Source organism: Cydia pomonella, chromosome 9, assembly GCF_033807575.1.
Source record: "Cydia pomonella isolate Wapato2018A chromosome 9, ilCydPomo1, whole genome shotgun sequence".
NCBI classification, from domain to species: domain Eukaryota; kingdom Metazoa; phylum Arthropoda; class Insecta; order Lepidoptera; family Tortricidae; genus Cydia; species Cydia pomonella.
In genome coordinates this window covers 10,988,125-11,013,697 of record NC_084711.1, presented here as the reverse complement: position 1 = coordinate 11,013,697, position 25,573 = coordinate 10,988,125, and the positions used below count along the sequence as shown (strand labels likewise).

General features: G+C 36.7%; 1 protein-coding gene across 1 annotated transcript; it reads left to right on the top strand.

Moving 5' to 3' along the window:
* Positions 1 to 1,115: 1,115 nt before the first annotated feature.
* On the top strand, positions 1,116 to 24,328 carry LOC133521349 (CKLF-like MARVEL transmembrane domain-containing protein 4). The gene is made up of 4 exons (XM_061856268.1): positions 1,116 to 1,599; positions 19,543 to 19,701; positions 20,138 to 20,257; positions 22,236 to 24,328. Exons 1-4 carry the CDS (start codon positions 1,447 to 1,449, stop codon positions 22,326 to 22,328), a joined length of 525 nt encoding a protein of 174 aa, XP_061712252.1. The 5' UTR covers positions 1,116 to 1,446; the 3' UTR covers positions 22,329 to 24,328.
* Positions 24,329 to 25,573: the final 1,245 nt, after the last annotated feature.

The window sequence follows — 25,573 nt, the reverse complement described above, 5'->3', positions numbered from 1 at the left end:
AATTATCATCAGCCACTTATCACATCATTTTCCTGCCATCGCGATTATACAGGTAGATTTTTTAAATGGAGATCAGATCCCGGTCTTATACGCCAAAATGGCCTTAGAAGACTTTCCCTAACTTTTAAATGGACATTATGTGGAATTTTTATTAGAACAAAAATACTTAATCAACAATACATAATACATGCCGCGTCTCACCATTTCAGTGGTTAGCCCTAATAACAACATATAGGTAACAAGTGAATAAAAATCATGTCTTCAATTCAAGGCTAATATAGGTATATTTTCTTAAATTGGCCTTCGGTTCTATAAAGGTACCATAATACATAAGTACCTACTTAAGTAACGCAATATTATTTTCTATTTCAGAGTGCGTAATGGTGTTAAGCACCAGTCAAAGCGCCATCATATTATACTACTCTTTGGCGCCATCGCCATACTAAACCTGCTATTTCGATCTGTGACTTCGCTACTGACAGTGTTTATTATTTCTATTATCTCTGGTTGGAACCATGGTTAATCTGGCTAAAGCAGACGATGATGAAGCTACGTATTGACTAATTTAATTATCCAGGTACCTTTAGCGTAGTAGGATAGCAGATAGTACTTTACGTAGCTATTTAGGAAACACGGTAAGCCTAGGTCAACTGGGATTAGATTAGACCATTGTCCTACAGTACTTCGTCTTCGTCTGCACGTGATCTTGTTTAATCTATGAGTATGCACAGGGTAGGTATACTTTAGAATATGAAATTTAGAAATAGGTAGGTAGGTAAGGTATACAAATAGGTATTTTTTTAACCAACCTACTGATTTTTTTACTATTTCATAGTTAGAATTTTCCTTGCGCTGGTGTGGTGAAAAATTTTGTGTTTTTGGAGGCAAACTTTGTTTATCCCTCGTGCCTTGATTCCCTCGCAACGCTCAAGATTTACACTTCTCTCCTGTTCAATTTTAGAATCTTTCGCTTGCTCGGGTGTCAATATTAGCACGAGCGGTTAAACAACAACTTTGCCCCCTTGTAAAACAAATAACTATTCATTTAAATTATTCTCGTTTCCCACCATAGGTAGTTGGGCACTTATAAATTGTATTGAACTCGAATATGTGTAAAGCTGTGTTGTGAAATGTCGAAATTAGGAGCAGGCTAGGATTTTGTGTATGTAGTTGGGTCGAGTTGGCCGCGCCGCGTTCGTCATCGCAGCGCAGCGGACCGTGGCGTCAGTGTATAGTAGCTAGCCTGGCCCAGCCCGCGCCGCCGCCGCCACGCGCGACCATTCTCATTCCCCGCCAGTCGCACGACGCACGAACTGTGTACCACGCTCCACTCTAAAATGTGTCCCGCGCCCACAGTGTGCTAATTTCCAAGTGTCAGTGTTTGTGATAAATATACCTACACATTTAAAAACTTTGTTTACCCCGACCCGTTGAAGATCCCAGAGGATGATGGCTCCCGAGACAGTAGTGACCGTAGACCACAACAAACCCACGCCGCAGCAAGCCCCGCCGCAGCAACAGGGCAAACCGCTGGACTGGATCAAAATTAACACAGAATACTTCAAAACGCCACCTGGCCTGCTGAAAATCATCGAACTGGTGAGTTTTAGAAATATTAGAAAACGTTGTAAAACTTGGTGAACTGTCTAGCTACTATTTAATTAGTAAACCGGTCTGTTTGGTTTGACATTCCATAGAAATTTTATAGAGACTGCTAGCGGTTAGTGACGGTAATGATGCGTAGGTATTTTTTTACCTGTCTAAAATGATCCTTGATGACTAGGAGTGAATTGTCTCAGGCACTGGGTATGTATAGGTAGATACAATGTGCATAAGCGTCATCGAGGTCAAGCTACGTTGCAAATCGACGCTGAGTAGGTTGGATTCGAAGTTTTGGAGGTCAGTAGGCAGCAGTCTGGCGCGCCCCACGGGTACAGAGGAGGGAGACACTGTAAACAACGTATTTTATGTAAAATTTTGTTAGGTTTACTTATAGGTAAATATTTATATAGGTATTCCTTATATTCCAATATTAGAAACAATATAATTATATATTCTGTCACTCGAACATGAAGATTGCCATTTTTACACCAGCCGAAGCTAACTGAATTAACAAATGACCAGGCATGATCAATTAAATGATACCTACACACAGGTAATTAGAGTTAAGCTGGCCATATAGGTATGCTTGCGCAGTTTTATCAACTGCATAGGTAAAACGGAGCGTGTGTGGCATTCGACTGTGCAGTTTCCAATACAAAAACTGTACAGGCAAAACTGTGCAAGCATACCCTAGTGTGTATGGCCAGCTTTAAGCGCATTTAGAAATTTTAATGGTTATTTTAGCAGTTCTCATTTGAAACACAACAATAAAGGCCAAAATATTATGCCATGAATGCCATTATGTTACTGTGACTGAGACAGATCAATGTCAAGCGATTTTCCTTATATTGCTTATAACTAATTAGGTAACAAATTATATTTTGTCATAAAACAAAACACCTACAAGACTAAACACTCTACACACCTAGCAGCAACATGGTCGTCTTTTTATAGTCGTAAATGAAAATACTAAAAGAAAATTAGTCACTTAGACAAATACATACCTACTTAGGAATGGGCGTACACATATTAGCTATAGCATTGTGATATAGGTACCCATACTATGGAATCTTGAAGTGCTGATCTGCATTAAATTTAGTATATATTTATCTTAAATCATGCCAGATATAAACGTTGCCTATCTTTTTGGTGTTAAACGCTTCGGTAAAGTCGCCTAAGGATATTAAGATGACATCACTATAACGCCCGCACTGTCGCCCCATGCCTTATAAAACTACGACTACGTACTAATTTAATTATACCCATTTTGAACTGTGCTGTTTTATCCGTTCCTTTATGAGTCTTCAACAAGGCCTAATTATGAGTTAACCTAATTATACTATGTATTGTCACAGGCATGTTGTGCTGTTCTGTCTTATCTTGCTACGTAGTTTAATGATTCACCTACTTATGTATTTTTTTTGCTATCTTTATTACACTTCAGTTGAAAGAGTAATATAGGATAATATTTAGAGAAAATAGATTGGTTAAACCGAAACTGAGTATCTTTAAAGAACTAACTATATCTAATCTTCGCAATTACTCATACCTACGTGCATTATTTTTTTGTACTTATCAGATAGTGTGTGCAGCTAAAAAAATATAGGTATCGACTTCTTAAAGATCCTTATCGCACGGGTTCAAAATATTTTCGTTGTCTTGTTTCTGACCACTCTGTCACGCGTGTATTGGTTTTTCGTCCAAATCTAAAAGTCCTCAAATACATTAAAAAGTCGAGTGCTATTAATTACATGTCTTTATAGCGGTAGATTATGTTTTACATGAGAAAATTTAAATCTAATTACATCCCATACAAAAAGCTACACAAAATAATTTTGACCCCGGACTTGGCGGATGGGAGCTAGGCGAAAAAAGTGTAAGAGTTTTTCGTTACGAGTTTCCGACACGGCTCTTTCTTAACTTCGTTCCAAGTGTTCCACACGACACTCACGCATTTTTTAATATTTTTGATATTTTAACCTGCATGCATGATATTGGTAGGTACGGTCTAATACCTATACTAGAGTTCGAAAGTTGTTTGGTAAATCCAATGTACCTACCTAATGGTAAATTTTATGTATTTACCTAATGGTGTCAAATGAATAGGTAATGACTTAAATTAAAACTAGTTTTTCGAAATCGTTTTATACATTTTAGAACTTAGAATTTTTACTTGGAAATGGCTTTTTAACTTGTTATGTAGGTACCATAGTTTGTTATGTTAGTACCTAATAAATGCATGTAAGTTTCGATACATATTTAAATACCTATCCATAATATTTCATTCCATTTCGGGTTGGTCCCATAGTAAAAGTTGCTCAGTTTGGCCTACATATTCAACCTGTAAATTATTGCAGGTGACTTAATAAACATCCTGTATTTCTAGCGTTTCTAAAATAAGCACATTCCTACATATTATATAAAAACATACAAAATTACTACATGTATACAAAATTATCGCTTTACCAGATTATCAGGAGTCCATCCTTTATAGAGTTTATACATTTCAAGGATTTCAAAGAACCCCATTGTCCTTTATTGTACTTGTAATGTCTTATTTTTTTATATATATCTTCAGTTACTGATCTCGAGGACGAGGCGCGAAGTGTAATCGGATACATAGAACAAATTGAAAATATCGATACCATCGTAACCGTCAACCCTGTTTTAGTCATGTTTCTATGGAGAACCGAGCTTGCTGGGGACCCTTAAAACAGTTTTACACTTCATAAAACCTCAAAACTAACTCTGCATTGCATTTGCAATGACATAGTGTGGCCATGCCATCATTAATGTCAAAATTATATGAAATATTAGGTAATGACACTCCGTCACGTTGTCCCGTTCAAGTAAGCGTAAAGTTAGCCTAAACGGACTCTATTCTATCCCCATTGGCCAGTGGTTACTTTATGGCACATTCCTTACATGTTATACAGTATCGAGCAAATACATACATCACTACACTTTATAAAACAAAGTCCCCCACCGCGTCTGTCTGTTTGTATGTATGTATGTTCGCGATAAACTCAACACTACTGGACGGATTTTCATGCGGTTTTCACCAATCTATTAGAGTGATGCTTGAGGAGGGTTTAGGTGTAAACTGTAAAGGACGCCTAAGGCGGGTCGTTATAGTATTCACCGTCAAGCACCTCGCCTGACGTTGTAGATTGAACTATTTCGATCATTAACCTCTGAGCTTGGTGTTAATTGCCTCCTTAAGGTCCATTAACTCATGTCACTGACCGATTAGGTTAAATGTCAAATGGATAAATAGCGAATAATTAACATAGGTGAGCGTTTCTTAAAAAAACGGGCCAAGTGCGAGTCGGACTCGCACAGGAAGGGTTCCGTATCATTATCTATAAAAACGGTCACCCATCCAAGTACTGACCCCGCCCGACGTTGCTTAACTTCGGTGATTGGATGAGAACCTCGAGATTGGAAAGAAATATTTATTTTATTCTGTTTTTAGTATTTGTTGTTATAGCGGCAGCAGAAATACATAATCTGTAGAAATTTCAACTCGCTAACTATCACGGTTCATGAGATACAGCCTGGTGACAGACGGACAGACGGACGGACGGACGGACGGACGGACAGCGGAGTCTCAGTAATAGGGTCCCGTTTGACCCTTTGGGTACGGAACCCTAAAAAATGCTACTTTCATAAATTTTGTATTTTTTTCATACATTTTGTGTTATTTCTACTCGGAATCACGAGCTCTTTCGATCCCAATGGGATAAAAAAAATGTCTCATAGTTTTTTTTCCTATTGTGTTACCATTTCCCCATACACTTTTTATGGCGGTAACAAATAGGAAAATTTTGAAAAAGGTATGGAAATTTTGGGCCACTTTTTTTCTTCTATAAGCATGCGACTCTGAGTAGAAATAACACAAAAGTAGCAAAAAAAGGTCACATAAAAAAGTGGCGAAAAAAAAGAAACGCTCGGGTAGCCTACTCGACCTAACGCAATAATGAATATTATACGATATTTTAGACCCCTGATAGAAAACCTTTTGTAACAGTCACCTTTTAAAAATTAGTTTCACGTTTTCCAATGTGAAACAAAGATCCGTGATGTTTAGCGTTCAATTAAAATTGTGCATACGTTTTTTTTATTTGAATACGACCTGTTAGGTGAAAGCTGGTTCAGCACCGAAATGAAAGTAGTTCTGTCGTCGACATGTGACGTCGCACTTTGCTTGGCTAGCCGGCCTGGGAGCCTCGAGTGCGGCCCAACCGCACCGACAACCTGTCATTTTCCCATCATTCATGGCCCGCTCGATATCCTTCACTGATGTAAACATTAGTTACTCTCGATAAAGTAGTGACCGATATATCATTAGAGTCAGACCAAAATAAGTTGGCAGTGATTTTGATAGCCCAGCCTGTGCAAGTGTTAAGAGGAAAGAGGACGGCCGATTCTCCATTCAAACGTAGTCCCCAATTTCCTCTCTGGATACTGATATTTTGGAAAATATCATTACATAATTTGATGTATATTAATCATAGCTATGCCCATACGTTTGTTTTTTTATTTTATTTTAGTATTATTATAAAAATTACGAGCGAAAAATAGATTTCATACAAAATTTTAAATACTTCTAACTCATATAATAATTAAAAATTCGAAAAATATCGAACGTAGGGGCATAGCTGTGGTTGATTTACAACAAATTATGTCAAAATATTTTTTAACAATTTTAATATCCAGAGAGGAATGAGGACTACGTTTGTAGGAAAAGGTTATTTCGCGCGGGTCCTCCACTTTCGTCTTAAGTCAACGTCATAATTTCATAGAAGTTTGACGTTTAAAATAACACTTGCACTGTCTAGGCTGTCAAAATCGCTGCCAACTTATCTTGGTCTGACTAAGATATTTGCTGCGTTTCCCTCAACTATAACACAAGGCTTTATTTTCAAACATAATAAAGTGCGTCTAACTGGACCGATTTGAATAGAACAAAGTGAGGAGGTGGCATTACAAACGTCGTATTTTCATAGAAGTTTGGCATGAGTAGGTAATGTCATTCCGCACTTTGTCTTTCATGGTCCGACTCTACGTATGGACTTCAGAAGATTTGTCGTTTGTAGATTAGTATCTAGTCTACAAATGACAAATGTCATAGTCTAGTGACTAGACAATACTTGGAGTTAGCTACGCAACACAAAATCAGTTTGTATTTGTACGCACGTCGACGTGTCTGACGAAATTCTTCTGGTAACCACATCTTTGTTCACTAGTCGCCACGGTTTGCAACACAGCTACGTAGGTATGCATACATAACGTCGAGTTGTATGATGTATGAGCGATGTTAAGTAGGTAAAGTCGCATGCGGGTTGTAAACACGAACGGCGTAAGCCCAAGGACCGTCTTATTAGCGCATACGAATATAAATAGGAAGGATGGTTTAAGTTAAGATTACCCATGAATTTACTTTATTCAGCATTGAATTTCATATCTGACTGTAACGAACGGATTCTTGAATCTTGAGATATTTTTTTTATCTTAATTTATCTGGTTTGCTCGTTTTAATCAAAGGCCGAAACTCAGCAAGCGAAGCGCACCAAGTATTATCTCAGATTATGTCACGCGACGCGTACCCACAGTTATTTTGGGGAGTGTCTTCTCTTGTTCTTTCATTTTTGTTAAAAGTCGCATTAGCCGTTAGCGCCGCGATCGTATAAACGGATCATGAAATCCATTCGCTCGAAATAGAATGATAAACATTAGCTAGGATCCTTTGTTATGATCTCATACATTTTACATTTCTTTGAACATTATTAATTTGACTCGAATGTTAGCTCGATTACCTATATTATAAGATTTATAAGTAATATACAACCATACGGAAAAAAGGGTGCGGGTACGAATGAGTAGCTCAGTTTTCTAAATTTATATTTACAATTGAAGGGATAAGAAAAGTACCACTATATTAAATGATTATCTAACTACATTATTAAATCTATGGAAACTAGTACGTTCACGGCAATTGTTATCTGCTGGAAGAGATGGCCCGTTATGCGTGCGCGCATCCGACCGCAACTTTAGTTCACTTTGCCGGTGCAGCTCAAACCTTGAATAGGTGTAACAACAATTTGTGTATGTGCTTGAACTTGTTCTATTGTAACTACAACTCTGAATCAATGACTACTCTAGGTTTAACCCGATTTCAGACTTATAACGGTTCCTCTTCGACGATGCGTAACAAAAAGAGCCCAACCCAACGTAGTCCTCCTGATATTGCGACACGAGGACTCTAGTTTATTTATGTTACCATTTCAATCAAATAAGTATTAACACGTTTATTAAGAACATATTGCTGTTTTCATAAATCACGAGAAAGAAGCAATTACGTAACTACGCGGTAAAAGAGGTTTGCGTGTCCGTACACATGTATTATTTCTCACTATTAGGTACCTATTATTTCCTAAGAAATTTCCTAAGTTTGATTTTCCGTCAGATTTAATAATAGGTACAGTCAGCATCAAAAGTAGCGGATGAAACAACGCGCCAAAAGTATCTGATATTCCGGATAACTTTTCCAAAAATAGATGAATTTCTAAAATTCCAGTTCAAAAGTATATTTTTTACAGTCTTAGTTGTTCTATATTAAAGACATATTTTTTTGTTAAGCTGTAGATACTTATGAAGCGTTATTTTATTTGATCCGCTACTTTTGATGCTGACTGTACCTAAACCTAAGTTAGCTGAAGTAAAGTTCGTTCTATTATCGGATACGTATATCGGAGTTTGGGTATACCAGTCAGTATAGGTATTTAAATGGATAAATCCCAAATGAGACAAATGTTATTTTTATAAATTTACTGTGGAAAAAAAGAATTTGTTCCCATGCTCTTTTTTACGTCGCAACCGCAAAGTATCAAAAATCGCATGCTTCGATATCGGTGGGGTTTGTAGAGCCACCAGAGCCCATAACTGAGGGTAAAAATTCTTGTTTAATAACCATCACAGATCACAGCGGAGTTAGTTTGAACTGACTTGAGATATAACAAATTATCATTTGAGGTTTGGAGTTTCGACACCTGTCAAAAATCGGAGGTAAAAAGTTAACTAGTTTCATGAAATGAAAAACGGCGATGTGAGCTTGAGGTCTTCAATCCAACAAAGTTTTACATCACTCAGAGAATTATAATTATTTGTAAACGTAACAATGACTAAATATGTTCAGCAGTGGCTTTATTTTTAATTAAGTACTGATACAGGTTGACTTTAATGTTTCCAACACCGACTATTCTGTTCTAATGGCACTTAAATGTATAAATTGTATTGTGACGTTATCTATGAAAAGGGACCTTATTGTCGATGGCGCTTCCGCCTTTATAAACGATGCTCCGATACAAATACAACGCTGCGCGACGCAGTGCGGCGTAAGAGCCATCGACAATAAGGTCCCTTTTCATAGATAATGTCACAATACGAGCGATAAATTCCGCTACGTTGTTCACTGCAAACGCAGTTTGTACAAAAATGAAAAATAACGCCACTTTATTACTCGAAGGCCATTAGAATGAATGACACGTTTATTGATTTATTGTTACGTATAGGTACATAGTATATATTATTTTCCCAATGGTTGTTCAGCTGACAATCGATCGTGACATGTGAAGTGGACGACTACTCCTTTTTGTTTTCGCTGTTTTACGGTTATCTACACCTTATTTGTAAACAGCTCAGTAGTATCCGTTGCTACCTATTCAATGTCGTGTCACGATCGCAAAATCGGGGCCAACGAAATTGATAACTTTCGCTGTCTGCAAACCGTATTTTCTTTGGCATTTTTTTTGCATCGTTTATCTTGTTTGTAGCTACGTCTCGCCAAGTGGGTATCATTATCATGGTCAATAGAGCGTTGTACCCGTAGTTTAGAATCCGAGCGAGACGATTTTTGATAGCGTTAAGCGTTATCGCAGCAGCAAAAAAGCGTTGCTGTGTAGTAATTGTTTGCGTCCGCGCTCGGCTGATGGCTGCCTACATTGAATATTGTTTAGCGTAAATTATGCAAGTCGACAGTTGGACGATCGTAGCTTGTGATTGCGTCACCCTCGTAAGCACAAGGTCTTCCTGATTTTCTTATATCTTAGAATTTGGTCTTCGCACATAGAATAAATATTAAACAAGGAAGCTTCACCTTCTTCTAATGTTTAAAATAAATGTGTTATTTTCTATAAATATGTATACTATTCTATGTATTGTGTTTATTTTGTAGTCGATGTATGCTTACCTATTACCTTCTAGTGAACTAGCCAGCCACAATTAGTTGCGCTTTGTAACTAAAATTATTTTTGAAATTGATGCGACTGTCTTCTGTGTAGTTGAATCACGTGTCATGGGTAGCAGTTGCCAGTTTTTTGTTCTGTGTATATTAGTACTAATATTATAAATTAAATGCGAAAGTAATTATGTCTGTATGTTACCTTTTCACGCTTAAACCGCAGACATTTTGCGTGTTTAGAGGCATATGCTGGTAATCATCTCTCGGTCTCATCACCACTCGGTTAACCTGATTTTCCCTCAACTGGTCTCTTTTAAGCGTACTACACCGTAATAAAAAGTTAAATGACCCACATTGTTCTCATTCCGGATGTCCCTACACGGCATCATAAAGGAAGGGTAGAGAAACGGACGTTCGTTGACCCGGCACGTGCGCACGGGCACGCTCGGGAGTTCTCGACCGAAATAAGCCCGCGTTTGTGATCCTGAAGTTAAAGGACCGCACGCTCCAGGTGGCCAGTACAAACAAATTGTTGCGCGGTTTATTTAAATACTGTATCGTTTATTATAAATACAGATAAAACCTGGTCTAACTGTTGACTTGTTTATTATTTTGTATTACTATGTTCTTAGGGGGTTATCTGTGGGTATTTTTACGCCATATCTGATATAAGAAGATTTTATATATTTTTTATTTTAGGGACTTTATGATGCTTTAAATATCGTCTAGCAAATATATTTCGGACAAGCCTATATCGAGCTTAATTCGAGACTATTTCACCGACTCCTTGGTACGATTTAAAGAAACAAAAGGTTAATATGCTGCCAAAACATGTTATCAAGTATCCTCTTCATGACTGCTCAATTGAGCATCTGCAGAATAAATGTGGTGAATTTTTATTTTTACATAAAAACAGTTTTTCACACAACATTTTGGATTCCCGAAAATTTCTGATGCAAGCGAAATGAGGGAGACAGCTAAAAGAATCAGCTAAAAACCAAAGCCTATCGGATATTCATGGCGTTGAACCATCGCTAGAGCGGGTCGATACAAACCCTCCATTATAGTTATATTGGATGTCAAAGTCGGAGTTGTCGTAAGTGTTATTTTCTCTAAAAGGCCACCACAGATCCAAAACTTTTTTCAAACTAAAACAAATGTTTAGACTATTCCCAGATGTTTCGCTTTACGAATCATGTGTAATTGCGGTTCGCATAGTACGATTTTTTTGTGTGTAATGTCATGTCGTCTTGTTCGCAAACCGTAATTTTGTTTTGTAGTATTTGTCCGAAATCATTATTGTTACTCGGGAGGATTGGATAAATGTTGTCTAAACCATATGCTTTATATCGATCTCCCAGAAAGAAATGTGTACCTTATTAAAGCACTAATTAAACACATGTGTGATTTTTAAATAAAAATGTAGTACCAAAAAAAACGGCTAAGCAAAGTTGTATTTATAATTAACGATACAGTCTTTAGGTAGATAGTCGGGCCAGTGAAATACTTAGGTAGATCATCATGAGATTATTTCAGACATCTTCATGCCATTATTTACTAAAACAGTTCCAGGGTGGGAAGCCCTTCACTAGGTTAAGTAACGAGATAACAAAATATGGCAAAAAAGCCTCACTGATAAAGAAAAGGGAGGACCGGAATTTAGCACTAAACGGGGTATGGAGCAAAAAGAGGTTAAGTAAGCAGAAACCTTAGCCATTCCATACTAGCTGACCGGACTGCGAGAAATATAGTTATAGGTACACAAGGTGTGTTTAATTTAAAGTCGCTCGATATGCCTTGCGAGCTATCACTCGTGTGCATAAACACGCCTTTTAATAGCCTAAGGAAAACTTGATATTTTGACCTATGAGTTAAAAATTTAAAAATACAAAACAGATCGGTCACGAAGTGCCTAGTCACCCGAATGCTGCTCAATTTCACTTCGCAGTGCTTGCGTTGCATTATGAATTTGTGTTGGCCGACTGGGCAGCCATTTCCGTTATCGGCTGTCATTAAGGTACGCAGTTTACTGACTGTGAAATAGACTAGGAATAAATCATGTACCAATGCAAAACTGTGTTAGTGACGTCACATATCAACTCGAAACCAAAACGACACGAAACAGATCTATTGTAAAGTGGATTACCACCTCAGGCAAACTCAGGTGGGTCAGGGGAGATCGAGACGATGGAGACAATTAAATCACAGGAGCTGCAAAACCAAGTGGTCACGATCCTTAGTAATGCTAATGAATGAGGGATCGACAAAGAAGAAGTAAAGCGGATTAAGCTCTACGATCAAGTGCTGGAAACAAATCTACAGGAATTCGTCAATTTTGGCATGGCTCCTAAGTGGTGTTGTTTTCAAATTTGTTAGGCGTATGTGTACCTAATGTACCTATATAGTAACGGCTCCAATTATTAAACATTTAAGAGAAAATTTGAACTATTTTTGATACTTCGCTGATACCTAAAAATTGGATGCCCTACTCTTTCAGCGTTTTTAATAAAAGATACTACAATTGGTTTCAACATAACTATTTTTCTTTTCCTCCAATCAAGAAATAAAAAAATCAAAGAAATAACATGCCCGCTAGTTTGCCAGCCCAAACAGATGGCACTTTACCACGCCGTATGTTTAGTGTTCACTGAATTGTCAAACGTCAATTTTTGACAAATAAACTTGCCGCATAATATACTGACCAGTACAGCGCCACCTCGTAAACCTGTCAAATTCGGAGCACGAAATTGTCTTAGAATTTACTCATCTAGTACAATGAATAAATCTTTGAAAGTAGGAATAGCGCCACTTATTTTAGATTAGACCGAAATTAATGAACCATCAAACTCAAGCGGTTCTATGGCTATTGTGTGTTGTAAAATATTGCCTGTGTTTAAAAACTGATGTTATATAATTATTTTAAAGGATTTCTGGTTTACGTTTCCTTATTGGTGACACGAGACACATGTCACACGCGTTCGTTATAGGTACGTGTACCATAGCTACCGATATCGTGTTGTTAATGCGCCTTTTAATCTAGCTTACCTATGTTCGTACATTAGGAACACCAAATGCATTGTTTAATGGGTTGTGGGTATAGGTGAAATTAAAACACCACTTAACGACTCGATTATACTCGACTCACTCGAGCTACAATCAAAACGTTAGAGAATTAAGTACTTGCATTATAAGTTGTACAAATCGACATAATTTGTTTAAGGGCCACTCCACACGCCCAGCGCCTCCCCAGGTGAGGCAACTGCGCAGCGATGCCATTTTCCATAGCCCTGACTCACAAAGCGTAGGGTGGCCCTAAAATTGTAGGTACTTATCCTCCACAAAGCTTTCAGTTGGCTCTGTCTACTATTCTTGACTATACAACAACAATAGAACCACATGAGAGCCATTGTTAAGAATAACTTCTGCACGCAATATTTATCACACTAATGGGAAATGCTAACTTGTAACTGTTAGAGTTTTCTATAAAATTTATTTTATTTTACGAGTACATATGCATATGTTATGTGCGATGTAACAACCAGCTGCTACTTGTAACAAAGTAGCACAGAGTACCTTACTACATATTATGAAAAGTTTCATAGATCCAGCTGTAGGATTAGCAAAAGAGTAGTGAAAGTAGGAAGCTCTTTGGTTCTTCCATCGTGAAATGTATGAGGGAGTCACAGTTGAGATACGGCTTTGAAGAAAAATATTTGAAAGGAAGTAGGTAAATAACCTACTTGGGTATTTAATTACTTACTTACTCCTCTGGCGCAGCGACCCAAAGTGTGTCTTCTAGATCCGCGTCAACCACATCCGCCCATCGACACCTAGGCCAACTGACCGGGCGGCGCAGCGTGCTGTCGGTTTTCCCACAAAAGCTCTTTTCACCGCCCGATCGGCTCCCATTTGCTTAGGTGGCCGAGTCACCAAAGCTTTTGTGCCTTTGTCACACCAATGATATTTGGTTCAGCAACTATCTGTTCAACTTTGGCGTTTTTTCGGGTTCTCCAGCTGCCATCGGGAATCTATGTTGGGCCGAGGATTATGTGGATAATCTTTCTCTTAGCCTCCAACTTGGGAACTGGTACCAGAAAATGTGTTGCTTGGATAGCAACGGGTATCATTATTAGAGTCCACAAGCAGGCAAAAATTAAGATGACTAAATAAAATGCTAAACCATGAATAAGAATGCGACTGATTACCCGTGTATTCAGGTACCTACATACCTGCAGTTTTAATTAATGCGACATAATAAGTCAGGTCACGTCCAACACTCCATGATATCTTGTGAACGCATATTGTTGTAGCGGGGCGTGCCATGCGAACCGAGTGGCATACGAACACCCATGCAAGCGGAGAAAGTGCGTGCTGTGACCTACATTTACCGTCAATGCCATCTTCTTTGCACTTTTATATGTCAACTGTGGATTTCTTGATTTCTATATGGATTGTATCGCAACATAATTCAACTGAGTGCATAGCTGTACTAGTAAAGCAATGCAGTAGCCTAAAAGCCGAAAGGGATAATTGCGTTACAATGCAACTTAGCTGCAACTCGTCTATACATCTACCAGGAATTGCGGGTTTAGTGGCAAAGTTTAAACCAAATTTAAGTTTGTGTTGGGACGACGTCCGTTTGTGCCAAACCATAGATAATTGTTACATTTACTGTATCAAAATAATTGACTGCCATGGGAGTTTCGTTGTAATGGGTAAGGATATAACAATCTTCTTACAAACCGTGGCTGGCGTTGGAATTTGGTGCATTATTAATTGGTATTGGAACAATACCACCTGTTGGCAGAGTTGCGTCAGTCACAGTTCCGGGCTAAGGCTAATAGCAATACCTACCGCGATATGAAACCGGTCGTGCCGCCCGCGCCGACAAACTTCCAGCGCGCAGCGTTAATGCCTTCACATTTACTCAACACCGTTGCCCTAGTGGTACCTGGACTCTGTACCGTATTGTTGACCATGTAAGGGGAAGTAGTTTGCAAGTATTACTGTTTTTGTTGCATTTATTGGCAACCTATTTTATGCTTGCCTTTATTTTTTCTCGAATGGAATGGAATAGTTTAACAAATTCATGTTCATTTTAAATCGAATTGCGCCTTTCGATATTAAGTCACAATTCACAACATTAGACACACAACACAGATCTAGCAACAATCACTTTCAAATAGTCAGTTACAAACATCATCATAAGCTTATCAGAGAAATTAAATGTTATTTTTATTCTTTAAAAAAAACTTTATTCTCGTAGAGACATAGGTATTCAAGTCACTCGTAAGGTAACTATTTTTTTATTATGGAATTACATTGCACTGTCTGCACTCTAATGTGGAATTTCATGGCGTGTTGCTAAAATATTAGCGTGTAAGAATAGTTTTTTTCTATAGGTATGACAAAATAATTCATTTATCGTTATTCCATGATTGCAATTAGTACATAAAAATACACACACTCGAAAGCTTAATGCAAGAGATAAACTTTCAGAGTTATCATCATGTTTATAAATATATACTTACTACTTCTAAATTAACTTGCGTACTTAAAATTACATGTAGTCATATACATATTACATACGTACACCGCCTTAATTGAATGACTCGTAAATAAATGACTTTATTTCATTTGTAACCTATCACCATGTAGAATTACTACTGATGACTACTGTGTAAAAATGTACCAAGTATATTTATAGATATTTAAAATAATTTATTGTATGTTTGCATAAGTGGTCTAAAAACGCCAAAAACATTTTAAATAAAATCAATTAGGATGAAAACACGATTTGTAAGGTTTCAGGTTTTCAACAAATCTTGTATTTCCTTTGTTTCCGCTCAGGCAACAAATATATAATTATTATTATACAATTTCTACAAATATCTACCTATTAATGTTTTACGGCCATGTTATGTTAATAATAATAGATAAGCGCTGCAACACTGCGTCGAGTAACAGGCGTATTCGGATTTTAATTATTAGGTTTGGATCGGTTATGGATCCGATCTGTCAGTGTCAAAATGACGTTTCTTTTGAAGAAATGACACTTTTCACACTGAAAGATCAGGTCCATAACTGATCCCGATCTATTATTAAAATCTGAATTTGCATGTTAGTCTTGGGGCCCGGATAATAAACAGTAATAATAAGTACAGTACTAATGAATTACTACAATACTAAATTGTGCAACGGGAAGGGGGGAGGGGGGGGGGGGTAAGCTAAATTTTGCAAACGAGGTCTTTAGAATTTTTTTAAGATAATTAAAATCAATTATAAACATCAATATTTTAAAAGTAAAACTCATTTATACCTAATTCGTATGCATTAGTAACACAATAAAAAAAAAAGTTATAACTTCCTCGGATATAAGATCTATTTCGAGCAGGTATGATGAAACTGATGAAATAGTACATTGTGTAACGAGGGGGGGTAAGTGAAATTCTGGATACGAGGGTGGTAATTCCCGACAGCCGCATTCACCCACCTATTCCTACCCGGCAACCTGTTCGGCATTCAGCCATTCAGCCACGATTTAAAATTATGTAAAAATATTTTAAACGGCTGTTAAATTAATCAATATAATAAATAATAATAATTTAGCCTATATACGTCCCACTGCTGGGCACAGGCCTCCTCTCATGCGCGAGAGGGCTCGGGCTATAGTCCCCACGCTAGCCCAATGCGGATTGGGAACTTCACATACACCTTTGAACTTCTTCGCAGATATATGCAGGTTTCCTCACGATGTTTTCCTTCACCGAAAAGCTAGTGGTAAATTTCGTACATAAGTTCCGAAAAACTCATCCTCACGAGCCAGGATTTGAACCCACGACCTCCGGATTGAAAGTCGGACGTCATATCCACTCGGCCACCACCGCTTAAATCAAATAATTAATCAAATCAAATAATTTTAAACATAAACAACAATATTAAATTATAAATGTCAGTATTATAAAAGTAAAACTCATTTATGCTACTTGGTTTGTATGAATAAGTGACATAATTTAAAAGAAAAGCTATAACTCCCTAGGGAGTTATAGCTTTTTTTCCACAATGCGTAACTCCCGTGGGAACAAAATAGCCCTTTGTCCTTCAGTACACCTGCATGAAATAAGATCTTTTTCGAGCAAGTGTGTGATGAAAAAAACATTACCAACCTAATGACTACTATAATACCTACCAAGTAATGTAAGTTGCATGATTGCAGTACCTGTATACTCGAATACAAGTGTTGCATCATGTGTAGTGGCATTGCTATGACCCGTTCATTTTATAACAATGACGTAATTTCTTAAACGGGCCGGTGCTCTCATCCATCGTATTGGTGACGTGATATTTCTCAGCCATCTCCGCTGCTTTTGTATCTATATCTAGATTTTATTGCCGAAACACGAATACATCTTGTCATTGGTATAAATATAAATAAATTATCGAATGTTTTTTTCATCAAAACAGGGTAGACGAACGAGACGGCAAGTAAACATAAATAAGTGTAATTAGTTAAAACTGCTACTCTATATAAAACGTCTAAACTATTTGTTACTAAAGAAAGAACAAGGTAATTCTGGCATTTACATTGTCAAAGTATGGCCATTTCGTCATTAATGTCAAATTTCTATGGAAATATTACGTTTATAATGACACTCCCTCACTTTGTCCCATTCAAGGACGGACTCTACCCATTTGAATGTATGTTAATGACAAGATCTAGAATTCTAGATATAGATACAAAATCAGCGGAGATAGCTGAGAATTATTACGTCACCAATTCGATAAATGCAAATAGGTACTAAGATATTATCCAAAATAAATACAGGATGATACACGAGGCGTGAGCAGGGCCAACTCCTATATACACTCAGTAAATGCTAATGGATCTTTGAGATCGTTCACAATCGTATTTAAGTAAAACAATCACAAGGTTTTCCTCGTTTTAAGTTTTTTGCTAAGGACAAATTTAATTATTTACTATCAATCAACATCTAATTAATAAAGATAAAACCTATTTACCTGTTATGACAGAATTACCATAATTGAGTGCGATACGATGTTTCAAAAGTAACCAGACTCTGATGACATTGTTATATACACCGTGGGCTGGTAAAACCCGACAGATTTTAACAACGCATTCCTGAGGTCACGAGGAGCAAAAAAATTTATATAAGTTTTGGGAAAATTCGGCAAAAATTTTTTTTTATCAGCCAAAAAAAAACCTTTTTTTTTTTTTGCTTTTTCTTCATACGACACGTTATTTCTTCTTAAATCTTGTCGAAAAAAAAAACTAATTATTTACAACGAACAACTAAAGTTTTTTTTATTTACACTAAAAATTGCGAGTTTCTTATAAAACTTTTATGTCTGCCAACAGGTATATCTAAAGCAAGTCACATAGTGGCAGCGTCGCAGCCAAAAATGCGTTTTTCACTAAGTTATTACAGAAACAATTTTTTACAAAAATTGTCATCATCTCTAAAACAAGACCGATTTCAGGAAACTTTGTATCACATTTTAGACTCTAAATGCGGTCAGGAATACACCTTTAAAATTTGTCGGGTTTTATCAGCCCACGGTGTATAAAGTATTGGTATTTGACATAGGTAAGTATTCTAATTGTAAAGTGCTAATGCATGTTGGAAAGTGGATCCTCGATAAGGCGAAATCCTCGTTAACACGAAATAAAATTTTATTCCCTTCCCTTCAAAGCCAAAAACCTCCATAATTGGAAATATTTAACCTCATTAAGACAAAGTAACCAACGATGCCCTTCACGGCGGTCCAGTATAATTTTTACATCTATAACTCGAAAAATTTAATTTGACCTCTACAACTCGAAAAAATAGGCGTATTGTTTTACCACAATAAGACTTACTACGCGTTTGTTTAATTACCTCTCTAAAATGATTTTTTTTCATGCGTTTTACCTCTGTAACTCGAAGCTTTTTTAAGTCGAACAGGCCGCGTAGCCAACGTGCATAACGTTCACGCTCCGTGGGGAACGAAACGCAACTGTCACAGTCGCACTAATATAATATGGAAGAGTGATAGAGAGATAGCTACGATACGCTACAGAGCGTGAACGGTTGTAACGTTGGCTACGCGGCCAGAAACCTTTAAGAACCTCCTTAAATCGATGCCGTCTATAAAACAAAACCTCTTTAACACAGTTTTTGGAGTTTTCCTAGAGATTCGTGCTATCGAGGTTCCACTGTGACTTCAAACCTTTTTCAGAAGTTACAAAGAATAATGAAGGTTGATCTTACTAATGCTGGTACGAAACGAAACACTAGCTTATTATGACTTGGGAATTGAATCTGTAGGGTTAATCTTGCTCACGTCTCATGGATCATCCTGTGTATGAAGTATGTAATAATAGATAAATACAGAGGTATTACTATAACTAGCTTAAATCTAAAAGCCCTTATACCTATTTATTACCTTTCAAAATTTCCGCTGCCCGCGTAGTTCAAATAGGTTCTGAATATTCGTGTATTACAGATACGATATCCTGCGCTCGATCACATATTCTTGATAGCTATTTGTATGTTCTAATAATTGACACCCTGTTACTACGGCATAGAGCCGTGAATTATAATAACGTAGAGTTAAGCGCTGATACATTTGTGCCAGATAGTGCTATGATGTCGTTTTTTCAAAAGATAAATCCAAATTTTTCCGACTGTCTATTTCAGATCCTCGGTATCCTGTGCATGTCGTTGGCTTCCGCGTGGCTGTCGGCCTGGTTCGTGTTCGTAGCGGTGACCAGCTTCATCACCACGGTCATGTGGAGCATCGTCTTCCTCCTCAGCGTCAGGGAGGCGCTCAGGATCCCTATTAACTGGGTCCTGTCGGTAAGTTCAATTTCAGTGAATTTCTGTAGGTCTCCTTATTTACAATACCATCATTTTCTTTTATAACATAACGGCTTTAATATCTGAACTTTATACCATGTACATTTGTTGTTTGTGTCCATACATTTACATATTTTGTTCTTTGTCAGAGACGTTATTGAAAGTTAATATATCATCATACTATAATACTCATTTACTTGAAATGAAAAATATTGACTTTAATAACAATATTTTTTATTCCAGTAAATATAATAATATTACGTTACGTGTTTATTGTTATTAAATAAAATTTGTGGTATATTTCTGAATGTTAAGAAAATACAATTACCGAGAAAAAAAGGAAAATGCTAAAAAGTAAAATGCTTTAGCCAAGGCTGCCGCTCTGACTTTGCTGGTCAGGTTGCAATTGTTATCACAGATCGTTGTTTGATTCCAGGAACTCATTAGCACGTCCATTGAGACGGTGTTCTACTTCATCGCGTTCATCGTGCTGTTCGCGGCCACAGCCGCGTACAATACGAGTTTGTATAGCTACGGAGCCAACGTAGCGGCTGCTGTAAGTTTATTTTATTTATTTCTCACAATATTGACATCGTACCGAAATATGATAAGGAATAGGGTGAATAAAGTTTCTTACATTTTTCGGAGATATAAAAATTTTAACACAAAATTGTATATAAAAATGGTCCTTCTAGACCGGATAGTACTTAATGGTGATGCTTCAATAATGAATACCAATGTATACCTTGAAATAGTTTAAACACATTTAGCCTTCTTACCAAACCATACACACACGTGACACCTACACACTTACCTGTCCATATAGTTCCAATCTACCTACTAATAATATAATTTTGTAATGAACATACAATTGTATATTTGAATTTAGTTGTAAATAGGACTCATCTTAAGGAGTATTCTTTCTCGGTCATGTTAAAAAAATGAATAAGACTTATTTAGTTTAATTTCAAAACTGCAACAGTGTTTTTCAATTATGAGTGCAAATTGTGTTTAAAAAAATGTATATTCAGTTTGAGAATTATTTATACCGCTGTACCGTGTTGGCGCCTCTTTTTATTTTAAGTAACAAATACCTGTGTTAAGAGGCACCACTCTTCCTTAATTGTTATTTTAAATCAACTTATTTACTTAGTTAAACTAAAAATCTTTGGTTAAACTCACTTGGTGTTAACAAAAAGTTAAAATTCCCTGAGCTTATATTTGGCATAGATATGTAGGTGTAGAAAGGTACCTATTCCTACGAAACTTTGCTGATATTGTGATGTCTTGATAGGTACTTACTATTAAGCTGATCTGATATGATGAACACCTGAGATAGTAATTGTCCTGTAACCTGTAATAAAACGGCTCTTGATAGTCAAAATTGGCTATATACCTACCTTCTTTTATTACTTACCAGTAGGTAGCGAAATTTTGTTCAACCTTCTAGCATTCCTTTGGGTCTTGGGCGTGGGTTAACTGGTTCAATAATCTACCAAGTAGCACCCACACGCAATACAAAATGTTACGTCACAATTGTATATATAAGTACATTCGGCACATTCATTCATATCGATCGAACGCATACATACCAAGGTATAATAAATACACGAAAAGCTTGTTTCCGAATTTTTGTTTCGAATTGGCATTGATCCTAAAGTGACAGAAGAGGTGACCTAGGTTGATTAACCAAAACTGACGTTGCTGAAATTAATTGAATGAATTCATCTATAGTTGTGCGACTGACGTGCTGTAGGGACCCTGCGCGTTAATGCCTGACCTTGTTGCCTAAATCGAAAAGTTAAACGACATAGCATATTATAAGCAGGTAGAGTCCGACCAAGCTAACTTTGCACCGTGTTTGATATCACAGACAGTGGAAGAGTTATTTTAAACGTCATAATTTCATAGAAGGTTTCACACTTCCACGCTCTGTGATATCAATCACTGCGGAGAATTAGCTTAGACAGACTCCACCTGCGGCTCCTACGGAAGCTCCTTGGCATGCTGGAGGTTCAGCCACCGTGAGGCCTATATCGTAAATTTAAATTAGATATTTTCACTTCGCGTCACTAAACACAATGGGTACAATGGGCTCTGAAGAATTGTTAATTTGCCGCACCGCTCGCCGTCGTCGGCGCCGTCGCCGGCAGGGTGTTCATCCTCACGCCCTAGGACCTATATGATCGCGTACTGTGCGGCTTAAGAGAAATTTCCTCTCGGGGACGCTCCGGCTGCGGAATGAGCTCCCTGCCAAGATTTTCACGAGGGGCTACAGTATGGGGTTCTTCAAAAAAGGAGTGTACAGGTTTTTTCTCTGTTCACGCATTAATAGGGAATACCTAACATCTACAAAAAGTGTTTCAACTGATTTAGATGTACACTCGTAGTTACATTTTGTAATTTAGTCGATTAATTCACGCTATGGTTGGTGGATCCCATAGATATCTAAATCGATCTGATGCCATACATGGGTGTTATACTATAAGTTTATCTAATAGTGCTTTTGTTTTATTTCCTGTGTTTGTTTTCAGGTATTCGGTCTATTCAACACGGTCGCGTACGCCGGCAGCTCGTACCTGCTGTTCCAGGAGCACCGGAGCTCCACCGGCGCGGGCGCCGCGTGAGTCTCGCCCCCTGCCTCCAAGCACTAGCCGCCGGCCACAAAGTGTTTCTCTTCGCAGTTACTCTCAACTGCGAGCTCACCTCTATTTATAAATCTCAAAGTCGTAATATTAAGTGTTTTATGATTCAAGTAACCTTCTGGATATTAATAGCATTAATTAATATCATCGGCATACTGATAGTACACTCGGCTAAAATTAATACGAACAAAGAATAGCTGGCGTGGATTTGAGACTGCATTGGTAAAGTTTAGACTGTTTTAATTGCCACCGAGTAGTAAATAATCGATCATAAATGTTCAGTTTTTGTGAAACACTCAAACATTACATATAATTGCCGATTGTACTTATTTCAAGCCATTTGTTTGACTAATGACTTTAGTTCAAAATATCGTTTTTGGAACTGCATTTTCAGTAACTGTTTCTATAATAAATAAACTTATATGGCCATATGTTTGTATAGTAAGGGTATACTGGTTCTCGAATATTGTGTTCAAAGGTACACACAGCTGCAACACCTGCAGCTTATAGTACGTAGTACCTATCGCTTTAAAAAAATAAAAGGATGTGTATAACGCAAATGTCTTACTTATTTGAAATAATAACTTATGTAGTACTAATCATTTCACATTATCTTTGGATATAAATAATTTCATACCCGCAAAAACACCTGTAAATATAGCTAGCAGCAAGCTAGCTATATTTACAGGTGTTTTTGCGGCTAGCAATGGCAAGGAGCAGCAAGGAAACTTGAGAGAAATCGACTCTCCATAAGAAGCTAGTTCACATTTGAAAATAGTCCATGGTACGGAATATTTTGAATATTCAGCGAATCAAAAGATTTTAAAGTTTAATTCAATGTAGGTAACTCCTTTTACTGTAAGTACCTGACTTAAGTACCTACAGTTTTTTACTTGTAGGTATAAACAAAATGTTAAAAAATTAGGTTTGCTACATAACTGGATATGGAGAGTTTTTTAGGTTTTAAAATCTTTTGATGCGAATTTTGTATTACCCAATTACTATTTTGTTAATCACAATTGAAAACTGAATGGTTTTTATACTTTTTAACTTAATTCTCTGTACCTATGTTAAAATTTATTATTTTATGGGGTTGTTATTGATATTGTTAGTCCTAGTCTTTATTAAAATATAAATATTTACCTATTTCAGCAAACTAAAAATAAATATTGTAGTTTACCTAATCACGCTTACAATCAGTGATGCAACATTGACGACATCTACATTAATGTTTATACCTTACCTAAGCCATACACACAATTTATTTTAAAAATTAAGTCGTGATTAGAATGAACAATCTGTCAGTCATTTTATTGTTTAAAATTAATACAGCACTTAAAGGGGGTTGACACGATTACCTAAGAATTTTATTTTAACTGTTTATTGTGAGTATATGCTTATAAATATACATATATGCAGCACATATTTAAACTCTCGCATAAGCACGTGAGATGAACATATCTATATCTTACTATGTACCTACTTGCAAATAATAATAACGGTCCTATAACATTTGCAATTCAGTTTTAACAAACAGCTTGATTGTGTGTGACTTAACATTGTTTCTAAAATGTACCAAACCTTATATTCTTAAATATATTTAAGAGAATGGTAAGTATTTAGAGAAGAATATCGACTGGTATAAAACGGTGGTTGAAATAAGGTTAAGTGACTAGAATCTAGATCTGTAGTTATATTATTTGTACAAGTAGTTCACTTATCACAGGTGTTAATTTTCAATTGAATTGGTAATAAGACAAACAGCAAGCATTAAGTGTTGTGAACGAGTTTACCTCTAACATATAGGTACCCAATTTAACATATCTTACATTGTCCAATGCGGTTATTAAAATAAGATAGTTTCGCTTTAAGATGGAATGAACGTTGAAACATTATTAATTTAAGACAGAAATTTTATACAAACTGGTTATTAATTTAATTAATGTCAATAAAATATAATAAATATTTATCGTTTATAGAAACGTCTTTCATTACGCATTTTATATTAAACATTTGTCTTTGTTAACAATATTATCTAGTTTTAAAATATCACTAATTAGACTAAATATTCAAAAATCTCTATATACGATACTAAGATTAGTCTTGACCTCTTAAAAAAGTAGAAAATTGCGTCAAAATGTTTAACTTGGCTACATTCTACGCTATAGAGCAAGATCCCAGGCCGCGTAGCCAACGTTACAATCATTAACGCTCCGTAGCGTAGCGTAGTCATCTCTCTCTATCACTCTTCCATATTACTGCGACTGTGACAGTTGCGTTTCGTTCGCCACGGAGCGTGAACGATAGGCACGTTGGCTACGCAGGCAGAACCGCCAGACCTTACTTACATATTTTCTCATGAATAGAATATATGGGATAATATAGTGTTAGTATGTATTTTTAATGTCTGCATACTTACTATATTGGCCCGACGGCCATTTGTCCGGTACAACGTATAAATACGAGTATTACTAACTTTTCTCAAATTCTCATGGCTGTTTTTGATGTATGTTTTAGAAAATATTGTTAAAAATTTATAATCGACATTGCCAGACCATTTCCGCCGGCGGTAACTGTTACCAGACTCTTTAAAGCTGTCAAAAAATATTGTAACTTTACTTACATTCTCACTCACTAGATCTGAGGACTCTACTAGGTACGTATATGTTTTATGTTTTCATAATTTATGAGTCGGTAGTTATACATACCTATTAATTATTCTTCACCACACCAGCTTGTAAATGTACCACAGAACTGATTAGAAAGTTGCATTTTATCCACAAGAGTGGTAAAGTAATTTGTTGCATGAGTTATTTCCTCATCTAGACTGGTAGAATTAACTTTTAAGAGGGGGCTAGTGTAATATTGTAGTTTTTATATTTTAATCAAGGAAGGGTTAGGTGGAGGAATATTTTTATTGTTTCAATCAGTAAAAAAGTTTGTTTAACCTTCGTGCCTTAAAACAGTCGCAAAGCTCAAGACTTCACATTTCAAACCACTCGCTTTGCTCGTGGTTCATTTTTGGCGTCTTTCGCTTGCTCGGATATCAATATTAGCACGGGGGGTTAAACAATAACTTTACCCCCTTGTAAAACCAATAAGTAGGTAACTATTACTCACGTCACGAGTATCTAAGGCAAGCTATAGGACGGAACCATTTGTAATTAAAACGCAACTTCTAGCAAAGAAATTTACATTTTAGCGTGATGGCTAATTATGATCTCTTT